The sequence below is a fragment of the Malus sylvestris genome, chromosome 8, assembly GCF_916048215.2.
Source record: "Malus sylvestris chromosome 8, drMalSylv7.2, whole genome shotgun sequence".
Taxonomy (NCBI): Eukaryota; Viridiplantae; Streptophyta; class Magnoliopsida; order Rosales; family Rosaceae; genus Malus; species Malus sylvestris.
Window position 1 is genome coordinate 7510623 of NC_062267.1, and position 11868 is coordinate 7522490.

The 11868-nt window shown below is 37.0% G+C and overlaps 2 protein-coding genes across 3 annotated transcripts; one reads left to right on the forward strand and one right to left on the reverse strand.

Annotated features, from left to right (window-relative positions):
- Positions 1-2088: 2088 nt before the first annotated feature.
- Positions 2089-3182, reverse strand: LOC126631309 (uncharacterized). The gene is made up of 2 exons (XM_050301483.1): positions 2767-3182; positions 2089-2659 (listed from the first exon to the last, which is right to left on the reverse strand). Exons 1-2 carry the CDS (start codon positions 3180-3182, stop codon positions 2089-2091), a joined length of 987 nt encoding a protein of 328 aa, XP_050157440.1.
- Positions 3183-8076: 4894 nt separating this feature from the next.
- Positions 8077-9301, forward strand: LOC126633071 (ethylene-responsive transcription factor ERF011-like). Of its 2 annotated transcripts, none has more exons than XM_050303622.1 (2): positions 8077-8228; positions 8379-9301. In XM_050303622.1, the coding sequence occupies exon 2, from the start codon at positions 8482-8484 to the stop codon at positions 8962-8964; it is 483 nt and encodes a 160-aa protein (XP_050159579.1). In that variant the 5' UTR covers positions 8077-8228; positions 8379-8481; the 3' UTR covers positions 8965-9301. The 2 variants fall into 2 exon arrangements, with proteins under 2 accessions (XP_050159579.1, XP_050159578.1); XM_050303621.1 differs by having other exon boundaries at positions 8081-8253.
- The last annotated feature ends 2567 nt before the right edge of the window (positions 9302-11868 follow it).

Here is an 11868-nt window from a genome sequence, read left to right on the forward strand (position 1 = left end):
TATGATGACTTACTAAAATCAATGATTAGAACTGTTCAATTTATTGATCTTCATTTGAATACCACTCTTATAAAAACTCATTCGAATGAGAGATCATTTAATAATCTAAACATATCAAATATATAGACGGTTTATTATGAATATGTTACTTAGTACCTAGACCATCGATTTGTTTTACATATTTGAATGACTAAATTACCTCCAATTGAAATAACTTTTTGTACGACTAACCTTCAAATGAAGATTAAGAAATCGAACAGATATGAATTCGTAACCTCGTCCTCTACTTGTTGTGGATGCAAATTTCCGTCTTCTTCTTCTTGGACAAAATTGCACCTACAAAACAATTAACACCTTAGGTCAAGGCCAAGAGCCTCACGCGCCCACGATGAATTTGGAGGGAGGGGTGGTTTGGCCAAAGAACCTCCAATGCCAAAGTTAGAATTTAGAGAGAAAAGTATTTGGAGAGTTTTTGGGAGTTTTGCAAGAGTGTGGACTTAGCTTTTTAGAAGAAATAGGGTCCTATATATAGGGAATGAGGTGGCCGGCCCTTAAAGGATTTTGTGTGAAAATGGTGATTAGTTTGGTGATTAATGGATTAATTAGGAATTAATCCATTAATTAGCCTAATTAATCTAATTTGTATGTAGGGTTTTGAAGGTTATGGAATGAGGATGGATGAGACAAATTTGAACTTGTTACCTATTTTGGGTACTCCTGATTTGGTTGATGGATGATTCTCCACCGCTCGCGTGTAGGAGACCCGGTATGCCTCGAGGGTAAATTTGTCATCTTCACCCAAAAATCCACGTGTTGCCTTGTGATTATTTTTGGCTCCACAAATGCCCCCACACCTGCTGGGTTGCTCGTAGGAAAGGGCAGCAGGTGTAGAGATCTTCTTGCTCTAGGAAATTTAGGACTGCTTCCTGTTTTGATGTAGATTCTCTCTTTAATATGAAATTAGATCCTTCTAGGAAAGGGAAATAAATTTCTCTCAAAGCCTATTTAAGTCCACCTTAAGTGGGTTATTAAATCAACTTTGGAAAGTGATTTATTCTACCCTACAAGAGAGAGAGAGAAAGCTTAGAAGATATTTGTTCCCCCTCCTCTAGCAATCTTCTACATCTTGCCCTTACAAATGATCGTCTTTCGTTGCTTTCTTCGTCTTCTCCGTGCCGCACCAATAAAAACTTAATTCTTCTTGTCTTTTTTTTGGGTGGTGCTGCCACGGGGTAGTCGTCAGGGTGGTGCGACACGTCAGCTGGCCGGGACCAGGAGTCGGCTTGGCATAGGCTAAGGATGTGATGTGGCAGAGGCCATTGCTTGAGCAACTCGGCTTGATTGAAGCCAAGGATTGATCCGGCATGGGCCAAGGAAGTAGCATGGAATGGGCAATTGTTTGGGCTACCACGTCTGGGCTGCCTGCTGAAAATGAGGAAATTGCTTGAGTTTGATTTTTCAACTGCCATAGATGGAGCAGTCACAGATGAAGCTGCCAAGATCAGAGTCTCTAAAGATAAAGTGTCGGATGAGTGAACTGTTAAGTGTAAAAGTGGCTGCTACCCCCTAACCATTTATTGCTTAATTGATCTTCAAACATTCAATCTTTTGAACTATGTGGCATTCTTGCACTGGAGAGCAAACCCATATGGGTGTCGGGGAATTAGTTTACCCTCTCGCACTGGAGAGCAATTAGTTTATCCTCTCGCACTGAAGAGCAGACCCATATGGGTGTCGGGGAATTAGTTTACCCTCTCACACTGGAGAGCAATTAGTTTATCCTCTTGCACTGGAGAGTAGACCCATATGGGTGTCGGAGAATTGGTTTACCTTCTCGCACTGGAGAGCAATTGGTTTATCCTCTCGCACTGGAGAGTAGACCCAGAAAGGGTTTTTAGCAGTTGTTGTGGACATCAGTTGAGCCAGGCTTATAAGTAACTTCTTGAATCTTCATTGAGAATAAAGAAATAAATCAACTGTGCTGGAAGGTAGAAACTGCATAACAAACTGGATAATCTTTGGCTTGCGAGGCCTTGTTCGTCATGCTGCTTGAGACTTCGAACTTATTGGGAAAAGCCCAAACGGGGTTCAGGGGGTGATGAAGACTTCGCCTGCTTGGGTAGGCTGTTCTGTTAACCTATTAAGATACTCATCGCATCGACCTTCATATGTCAGCTTCTCAAGGTACTGCTTCCACTTTAGGCAGCCGTTGGTAGTGTGGTCTGGTCCTTGATGGAATGCGCAATAATTTATATAATCCAGCCTGGTAAGATCGACTTTCATGGGTGGCGGCAGCTCGAACCAAGGTTCGTTCTTGAGCTTGCGGAGAATTTGGCCGATTGGAACTATGAATTTGGTGAATGTTTCAGGCACTGAGTCTTCTCTGGTTAGGGAACGTTCCATGTGTTTCTTTTCCGACTCATTTTTGTTAGACTGCTTGGCTTCGTCCCATAGTGCATGCTTTTCTGCCAAAGCATATGAAGCTGCTAGGGTCAGTTCTTCTCTCATGATCAGTTTTCCGAATAAAGGATGTTCGGTGGGAAGTCCATTTATGAATGCTGCCGTTGCTATGTCTTCGTTGCAACCAACAATCTTGGCCTTCTCCGCTTTGAACCTCTTGACATAGTTACGAATTGTCTCCCAAGAGTCTTTTACGATGCTGTAAAGATGGTCGAATGTCTTTTTGATTGAGCGGTTAGACGAATATTCCTTAGTGAAAACAAAGGATTGAAACTCCAGATCGACTGCGGCGGCAGAGTGTGAAACCAGTCTTGCGCTTTGCCTTGTAAAGTTATGGTAAAATTTTTGCACATAAGCACATCGTTATTCCTGTAGAGGATCATGGTACTACGGTAATGCTTGAGATGTCGATCTGGATCTTCGTATCCCTTGTAAGGAATGAAGTGAGGCATAGTGAACCCGCGAGGTGGATTTGTCCGCTCGATCTCATTCGTGAATGGTGACATGCTTATATTTGTCATGTCACGTTGAATCGCATCGTCAGCAGCCTCATTATGTTGGAAATTGTGCAATGGTTCAGTTATGACCCTCTTAACTTCTTCTTGAATTTGCCTCCGCTGGGGCAGTGGAACTTTTGATTGCCTCCAATCGTGATCTATGGGTCTAGGCTGCTCTTCCCTATGCTCGACTTGTCCATGTCGCGGCTGCGGTGCATGTGGCATGTACCTGACAGGTAAACAGGCTGCCGGTTGAACTTGAGTCGGATTGAGTGACTGCTTCTCTCCGTCTGCTGTGCTGCCTACTCCGATGTGAGGTGGAGAATGCTCATTGCAAGCCTAGTTATGAATGAACATTTCGCCTAGAAGGTTGTCCATGTTAATAATCGGAGTGTGACCTCAACCGTGAACGTATGCTCATCCGTGGGCTTGATTGGGAATGCACGCTATTCCGCGCGCTAAGACGAGAGTATATGCTATCTCAAGGACCCAAGCGGGAACGTGAACTGCCAGAACGCTCGGAACGTGGCTGGTTAAAGGGTTGTTTGTCGGTATGCTGGTGGATAGGTTCGTCTGCCCTTGTCCTACTTCAGGACACCTCATCTGGGGCACGTTGGATCTCGGTGCGTTGTAAGAGTTGATTCACCAAGGTTGTCTGTTGTGTAAGGGTGCTCGTCAACTCTATGACTTGTCGAGACAAGTGTTGTTCGCCATTTAGATTGGAAGAGCTTGGAAGGAATATGCCTCCTTGAGCAATGGAAGTGTGGTAGACTCCAGGTGAAAGATTTGAATTGGGAAATGTCAAATCTGCGGAGAAATATGGTGAAAATGCCCCCGGCTCGATGGTTGCTCCAGATAGTTGAGATATTCTCAAGCCAACTTGAGCTGCTTGGGAAACCATGGGAGGCAGGGCTGCGAGAGCAGGCTGCTCGGCGTGTGATGCTCGCGAATGCGAGGCTTGAGCTCGGCTTGGCAACGCATAGGGCTTACGTTAGGCATAGAGTGACATGGTTCAGGCCGTGGTGGTGGAGTCATGGACCTCGCCATGGGTGATTGTCGTGGTTGCCATGGTGGAGCCTTGTGGTGGTGGTGCCGCTCCTCCTAAGATCACATTTAGTCTTGTGGATCGCCGCGGTCCCATTTCTTGAATATTTGAATTTTCACTTGTGGAATTTTCTAAATTTCTAGCCATTGTATTTCTCTTTCAAGTTGTATCAAATAATCTTTGCAAATAAAAATTTCTAATAATAAGAACGTACGAAAACTACAAGTGGACTAGTAAATAGAGAAAATAGAGAAAAAACCTTTTTGTGTGAGAGTCTTCTACAGAGTGTGAATAACAATTTTTTAAATTTCACACTGTCATTTCACGTTGCATTAATATACGTTGAATATATATAAGATATTATTTGGCACATCTCCATACTTGTTTTTAAGGCAAAATGGGACTTGATGAACAAATGGTCCGTGTCTTCAACATCATTGTGACAGAAAGCACAAAAAGGTTGCGAAGCGACTCCTTAGGGTTATGCAGCCGGAACTTACTGTACTTGCACTCGGACAACGAATGCTACGAAGAAGGCAGCGAATGTCATCCCAGTTCTGCACTCAACGCAGTGAACAGACAGGACGGTAACTGCATTCATCCTTCGAAGGCAGATTGTCTGCCCTTCTTTTACCATCCCCTTCTCATCTCTTCCTATTTGTACGGTCACGATTAAGCCGTATCAACATGTCTTATTATCTTTATAAAAAAATCAATATAAAATGTTAACATTGCTTAACCGTGACCTCATAATGTAGGAGATGATGAAAAAGATTTGGTAATGGGAGGGCAGACAATCTGCCTCCTTCATCCTTCTCTGATAAATGGTGTGGCTGTTAATTCTAAGATACTACCATTACACATTTATATTTATTTCTCACACATTTTTATTAACTTTTAACTCTTTCAACAAGAGTAAGTGGGAGATGAAAATTAGTTCGTAAATAGCGCTTTCTTATTCTATTATTTCTGAATTAAGGCGGTGCCCGGTGGGTTTTTGACACAAGTTTCATGACATTTGAAGTCAAAACTCAATTTGACTACCCACGAATAATTTATCCACCCACAAATAATTTATCCGAGACCACTGGAAACCTTACACGTGCCAGAAAAATCATTGTTTTAGGTGCCGCCCTGGAAAGTAAAGCTCTCCAATAAACTAATATAAAAGAAGGATAATATTTTAAAACAATTTTGTGGAGGCAGTGGTCTGGACATTAAAATAATATAAAAAACGTAATACTAGTGAGATTAAAATTGCAAATTCAATTATGTGTCATAAATAGAAACTAGCATGTCTATCAACGTTTAATTAATAAACCAATAATCAATATTTATGTTTTTTAATTTCTAAAATTTAATCTTTAAATTTAATCTTCTTAACATTACTCATAAAAAAAACATATTACATTTGACACGTGGAAGAGTGTCCGTGCTCTTTCCCTCTTTTGTTGCTGCTTTGCTGCGGTTGTGTTGGCCTATGTTTTTTGATAATTTTATTGGCAGTGCTATCCACGTATATATTTCATTTTTTAGGCATATATCTACATATTTATTTTCACTTTTTATTTATTTTTTAATTTTTACTTGTGTTGAATTAAAAATAATAATTAATAAAAATACGTAAAAAGCAAACGGTGTGAATAGCACACTTTTTTTGTGACTCCAATTCTTTACTGCTTGCTTGTAGTCTTTTTCACTTCAATATATTTTATTTAAAAAAAAAAGTGACATGGTCGTTGGAAATAACTTGAACCAAACTTGATTATGTAGTTATCGTTTTAATATTTCCCTATTTTCCACAATTCAAGCCATCCGTCCATATCCGTCACCGACCTCTTTCATAATTTTGATGGTCCTGAATTCCCTATATACTTCGCGATACTGCGAGGCCAACAAAAAAATAACCGACTGTGACTATTTATGTTCTAATAATATAAAATGTATGGATTTTGACAAGTAAATTTTCACTAATACTTTTAAGTGTAAATGGTAAACATCTTTTGTGAATAAGTTATTTTTTATCGCTCATTATGTCACAAGTTCAAACTCTTGTTAAATTTTTTAAGGGAGACTTTGGATGCGGTCTTTAGTTATGAATATTCTTTGATTGAAACCTTGTTGGTTTTTAATTTTTGATTGAAGTCACTGAAATTAATGTGATAATTTATTTCTATGTACGTTACTATATTTTTTAAATTAAAAATTAGAAATTTTAGTTGTTTATATAAATGAGATTTTAAATAAAAAAACCATAATTTGTGGGATTAAAAATATTAAAATATAAATATACTATTGTGTGTTTGTGTGTGTGTGTATATATATATATATAAACATGCATACATTCATCAAAATTAACCAAAAAATTTATTGTATCAAAACATGGGTACATTCTTCAAAATCACAAAAAAATAAATAAATATTAGGCTTAATAACATTAATAAATTTCTTCGATTAAACTTGACATGGACACATTTTAAAATCAAAGAAAAAAGAATGTACCCATATAAGTTTTAAAATGGATTAGAAAAAAATTGAATAGATTTTATATAAAAAAAATGGTACATTTTACATATAACAAATTGGTATATTTAAGAAGGAGTACATTTTAAGATTACAAAGTTTTACATGAAGGGGTACATATAATTAGCATGGGTACATTTAGCAAAATAAAAAGTACAAATAAAAAAAATATATGGGTACAAATACAAATAAACTTTAAAAAATATGGGCACAAAAAGAAATTTTAGGGGGGGTGTATTCAATTGAGAATGTGAGAGATTTTAATGGATTTGTAAATCCATGGATTTTTATGGAGTTTAATTGATTTGTAGAGATTCCATATAAAATTTTGATTCAATTCCTTCGAAATCTCATGGAAAGAGGTGAGATTTGTGGATACTTAAAATACACTACGAAATCTCTCCAATTCCCTCTAATTCTTTAACTTTCTCAAATTCTTTAAAATCAATTTCTAATTGAATACATCTGGAATGTTATAAACTTCTTTAAAATCTTAATTGAATACACCTAGATTTCTAAGGATTTTAATAAACTATTTTGAAATTCTAATTGAATACACCTAGAATTTCAGAGAATCACTTAAAATCCTAATTGAATATCCCTGGAATTATTAATTCCCTGAAACTCTCTCAGAATCCTAATTGAATACACCCCTCTTAATATATGGGTACAAATTAAAACTGAAAAGAAAATTGGTACAAATTAAAAAAGAATTACAAATTAAAAATGGGTACAAACTAAAACTAAAAAGATATGATAAAAAATTTAGTCATAAATATAAATATACTAATTGTAACATTTTTAATATTAAATGAATATATTTAGAAATAAAAAAATATTTTATTATTGAAATAATTAATGATGTTATTAATACCCAAGGACCTTGATCAAAAATTGAAAATGAATAGGATTTTAATCAATGAAGTAGCAAAATGAAGGATGAGAATCTAATTTCTCCATTTTTTAATTTAATTTAAAATAGTAAACATGATGCGTAAGATTAAGAAGCCGTTCCTCACCAACGATTTTGATATGGTAATTGAAGAAGACGTTCTATACGTTCACATATAACACTTGAAAACATTCTAAATTCACATTTGAGCAAAAACGCAAACTTTATTAAGCAATGAGCAACATCGTTCAGCTCACAAAGAATGAGCTCAAATTCAGATGCATCAAAACAACTTAAACGATAACTTAGCAGCGCCATTTGCTTCAATACGAGTACTTTTGAGTATTAGTTACATTAAAGCTCAAATTCAACTTATACAATCAATAGCATTAGTTATATTATTATTCGTGAATTAATAACATTAAATACATCACCGTCGAACTCATAATTTCTCAGCTTCGACAAACAAAACCTAGAAACAATTTCATTAATAGATTTTTTAGTACTACAAAGTGGATTGCGTATAAGAGGTGTAAACATCCGTCCACGTCGACTCTCACATGCCCACAAAACCGCTTATGTTGGTCCCACATTCGTATAAATAAACTACCAAATGCCTTTTCAGACACACCAAAAGAAAGAAGAAAGAAGAAGATAGAGAGTATAAAACGCAGTGTTTAGAGGGGAGAGCAGAAGAGAGAAAGGGTGTGGGGGCGAGAGAGCTGATGGAATATGTCGGCCATTTTTTGGATTCATCTTCAAGATACATATCAACGTGGCGGCCGTGCCCTGACGACAGACTAGCAGCCAAGTGCGAAAACTAACGCCCTCTTTCTGTATGCCTTCTTATCTTTTGTATAAATTCCCCTCTGAAATATTATACAATCTTAACTCCTGGAATTTCAACTTCTTTTCTGATTTTTTTTTTTTTCATTTGGGTTTTCTTGTTTTGTATTTTTAGGATATATAGCTTCTGAAAAAACCACAACGACATCAGAAAATCTAAGGGTTTGGAATCTTTGGATCCATATTAGTCATATTTTAGATAGGTTAAATTCTTTGCCATGGAAGGAGATTACTGCTGCTCTTCGTCGTCTTCTTCCTCAACGTCCATGAGCATGGAGAAGCGCAAGCATCCCGATCACCACCAAGAAAAGCAGTACAGAGGAATAAGGATGAGGAAGTGGGGGAAGTGGGTGGCGGAGATTCGAGAACCCAACAAGCGCTCTCGAATTTGGCTCGGCTCCTACACGACCCCCGTTGCCGCCGCCCGAGCGTACGACACCGCCGTTTTCTATCTGCGAGGCCCTTCTGCCCGCCTCAACTTCCCGGAACTTGTTTTCCAAGACGACGGCCAGCAGCCCCACGACATGTCGGCGGCTTCGATACGGAAGAAGGCGACGGAGGTTGGGGCTAAGGTCGACGCTGCCCAAACCGCTCTCCACTCATCGCCGACGTCTCCATCCAAAACGGCGTCGAGCCGGGGTGGCTCTCAGAAGCCCGACTTAAATGAGTACCCAGACCCAGAAAACTCCGATGAAAGTTAATAGAACAGAACAGAGCTTTAGGGATGAGGCCGACCGATCACCAACTGTTCATAATATTTATCTAAATTTCTAGCTCTTTTGTCTTCTTCTTTTTAGATGTTTTTTTTTAATTTTTTTTATGGGGTTTGGGTTTTGATATTTATATATCTTAGTTGATATGAATAGGTAATTAGGTGACTGTGTGTGCAATAAAGTGCAAATACAGAGGAGGTATTATTGGGTCCGATCAGGAAATGGAATCAAAAGAATTCCGTTTGATTGGTAATTTGTTATAGTTTCTCAATTGTAACAACAACAAACCAGCTGAAAGGCAATCAATATTGTTTCCTTTCTTGAAGTTCTAGTCTTTGATTTTTATGGTTCTTGCAACGGAAAACGGAAAGCGGAGTTGCAGTATTACTTAAGTGATATTACTGTTTCACTTCTACGTAACAATATTTAATTGTGGAATCGAATCGATTAATATATGCTTTAATTCTTTGGTTGCTAATCTTAAAAGATTTTTGTTAGGTATGCATATGGTGGTTAGGCCTAGAATGGTCATCGCTTTGCACGTTGCTTGCTCTGGGGCAGTAGGGTTTTAAGTTTTTTAGCGTAACTATCATGCCCATAAAATCAATGTATTAATTTTATATACTGCATGGCAGTGTAACGAAATAGAAGTTAAATTAACAAAATTTGTTAAGTTTTGTTTTTAACTTATTTCATGCGACCGCGTTTCAGTACTACCGTACCACACTCAATAACTTTTTCGGAGTTTGGAGTTGCCAAACAAAGAGAAGAAGATAAGGAGATAAGGGAGAGTTGGGGCACCAAGGACGGGTAAGTGATGACGTGCTTGTGGTGTGAAGTATGATTGAAGGAGAAATCGAAGATGGTCCTTCAATCAGAGAGGTTGTCACTGTCATTAGACTCAATATACTCCATACTATAATGGAAGCTTACGACATGTTTTGTTTAATGGAGGTTGATATGTTATGATGGACGATGGACGATGGACGGTGGACGGTGGACGGTGGACGGTGATTCCTTTTCTCTTCTTAATTTGTTTGCCAAACTCTGCGGCTGCTCCTAACTGTCTTTTGTAATCAAATTTTGACTTTTCTCTTTTTTTTTCATTTTCTTATTAGAATTAAATTTAATCTACACGGTGTTTATGGATCTTGCAGGGCCAATAATCCATCGTCTTAATTGTTAATGCACCACCACTACAAATCTGCTTAAACTGTCTTTTAGTCAATTGATTGAGTTGTGCTTAGTATAATCTGATGATAAACTTTATTGGGGAATCAAAGTTCAAAGTTCACCAATTTTATTAATCACAGATGCTTTTGGGTAATTATGTATCGGCGGTATCATGTCTTAGTCAAAAGATACGACTGAAACAAATACTATCATAAGTTCTTAAGTAATTTAGAACATGAAAAATTAGTTAGTGTTTTTGTGCTTCAAGTACCATAATGAACTGTTAGGAGATGCTCGTGTTATGCTTCCAAGTGTTATAATCAGAAATGCATATACAAAAAGAACTCGAAGATAATATAATTTGTCAGATATATGATATGAATTAATGATAATTCAACGGCAAAGTGGTTACTCTTTATATGTGTGTGTGTATTATATGTTCTGAACAACCAATCAAGGATTCAAGATGAGCTGGTAAACCTATGAAGAAATGAATGGCAGGATCTTCTACAACTTCTGCTTAAACCTGATCAAATATACTATGTCTGCCCATGTCTTTTATAAAATGTTATCCCTCTTCTTCATTAGAAATGCGTATCCATATAACTTGACTTAATAGAAAAGGAAGCATTTCAGTGGCGTGTGTGGGCAGTGGATAGACTCTCCTTTACAGATAACATGCATTTTTTTAATCAATAAAAACATTAATTAATTTCTAAAATAAAAACACACTTTAGTTTGCTTCTCACTCAAAACAACATTTTGTTACAAAAGCGAGAGCAACTTGTGTGGGCTAGAATACTATATGGTTGTGAACTTGTTTTATGTAAGTTCTCATTACAAATAGTAGAAATACAACGTTAGTATATGAATTTTCTACTTTTTAATCGAAGACATGAAGAAAATTTTGGTCAAGTTTCTCGTACCATTGTGTCGTTTTACTGTAGCCAGGTTGTCACCTTTATTCACAAGTGAAAAAAACTAGACCTAATTGTTTAAGAAAATGCTAGACCTAATTCATGAATCCCAAAGATATGGAGAGAATATTTTGTGGATAGAGTACCCCAGCTATGGGGCAAAACCAGGTAGTGCTTCCCCACCAACAAAATGTAAGAGGCATATACTATTCAATGGTCTACAAACGAACAGACATCTCCAAAGCTCAAACGAAATATCAAATATCGATCACAGCCTCATGTCCCAGGTTGATATGTTTAGAAGTGGTTCTATAATTGTTAAAATCTCTTTGAGATAATTATAAGCGTTTCAAACAATATTTAAAAGTGTTTACAGGCAACAAAAGCACTTAGACTTCAGCAAAAACTTATGTTAGTTGCTTCTTCAACAAACACTTTCAAGAAAAAGAGATTATATAATACATCTTGAGATGGATAAGAGTGAGATAAGTGTACTAACTACTAAATGTATTAAAGAAAAGCTGCAATTTGCAATTGTTTATATAAAATGTTGCACTCAGATAGCCTCATCCTCATCTACAATTATACAAGGCATTATTTTAGCTTTGAATCCTCTTTCTAGTTGACAGAACAATATAAAAAAATAGAGGGATGTAATTTCTAACACATATTTTCTTCTTTTTCTTCACACTTATATTTATTTTGGCCTTTAGATTGAATACTAAGAGAAAGTAAATAGGAACGTGCAAAAGAAGAAAAATGGTGTTCGGAAGTTATATCTCAAAAACTAATTTAATTATCC

What these genes read in the sequence shown, in the direction of transcription:
- LOC126631309 (XM_050301483.1), bottom strand. Translation starts at nt 3,182, where the DNA reads ATGCCACATGCACCGCAGCCGCGACATGGACAAGTCGAGCATAGGGAA. An exon ending in CAAGGCAAAGCGCAAGACTG is followed by an intron (nt 2,660 to 2,766) that starts GTTTCACACTCT and finishes CCATCTTTACAG; the next exon opens with CATCGTAAAAGACTCTTGGG.
- LOC126633071 (XM_050303622.1), top strand. Translation starts at nt 8,482, where the DNA reads ATGGAAGGAGATTACTGCTGCTCTTCGTCGTCTTCTTCCTCAACGTCC.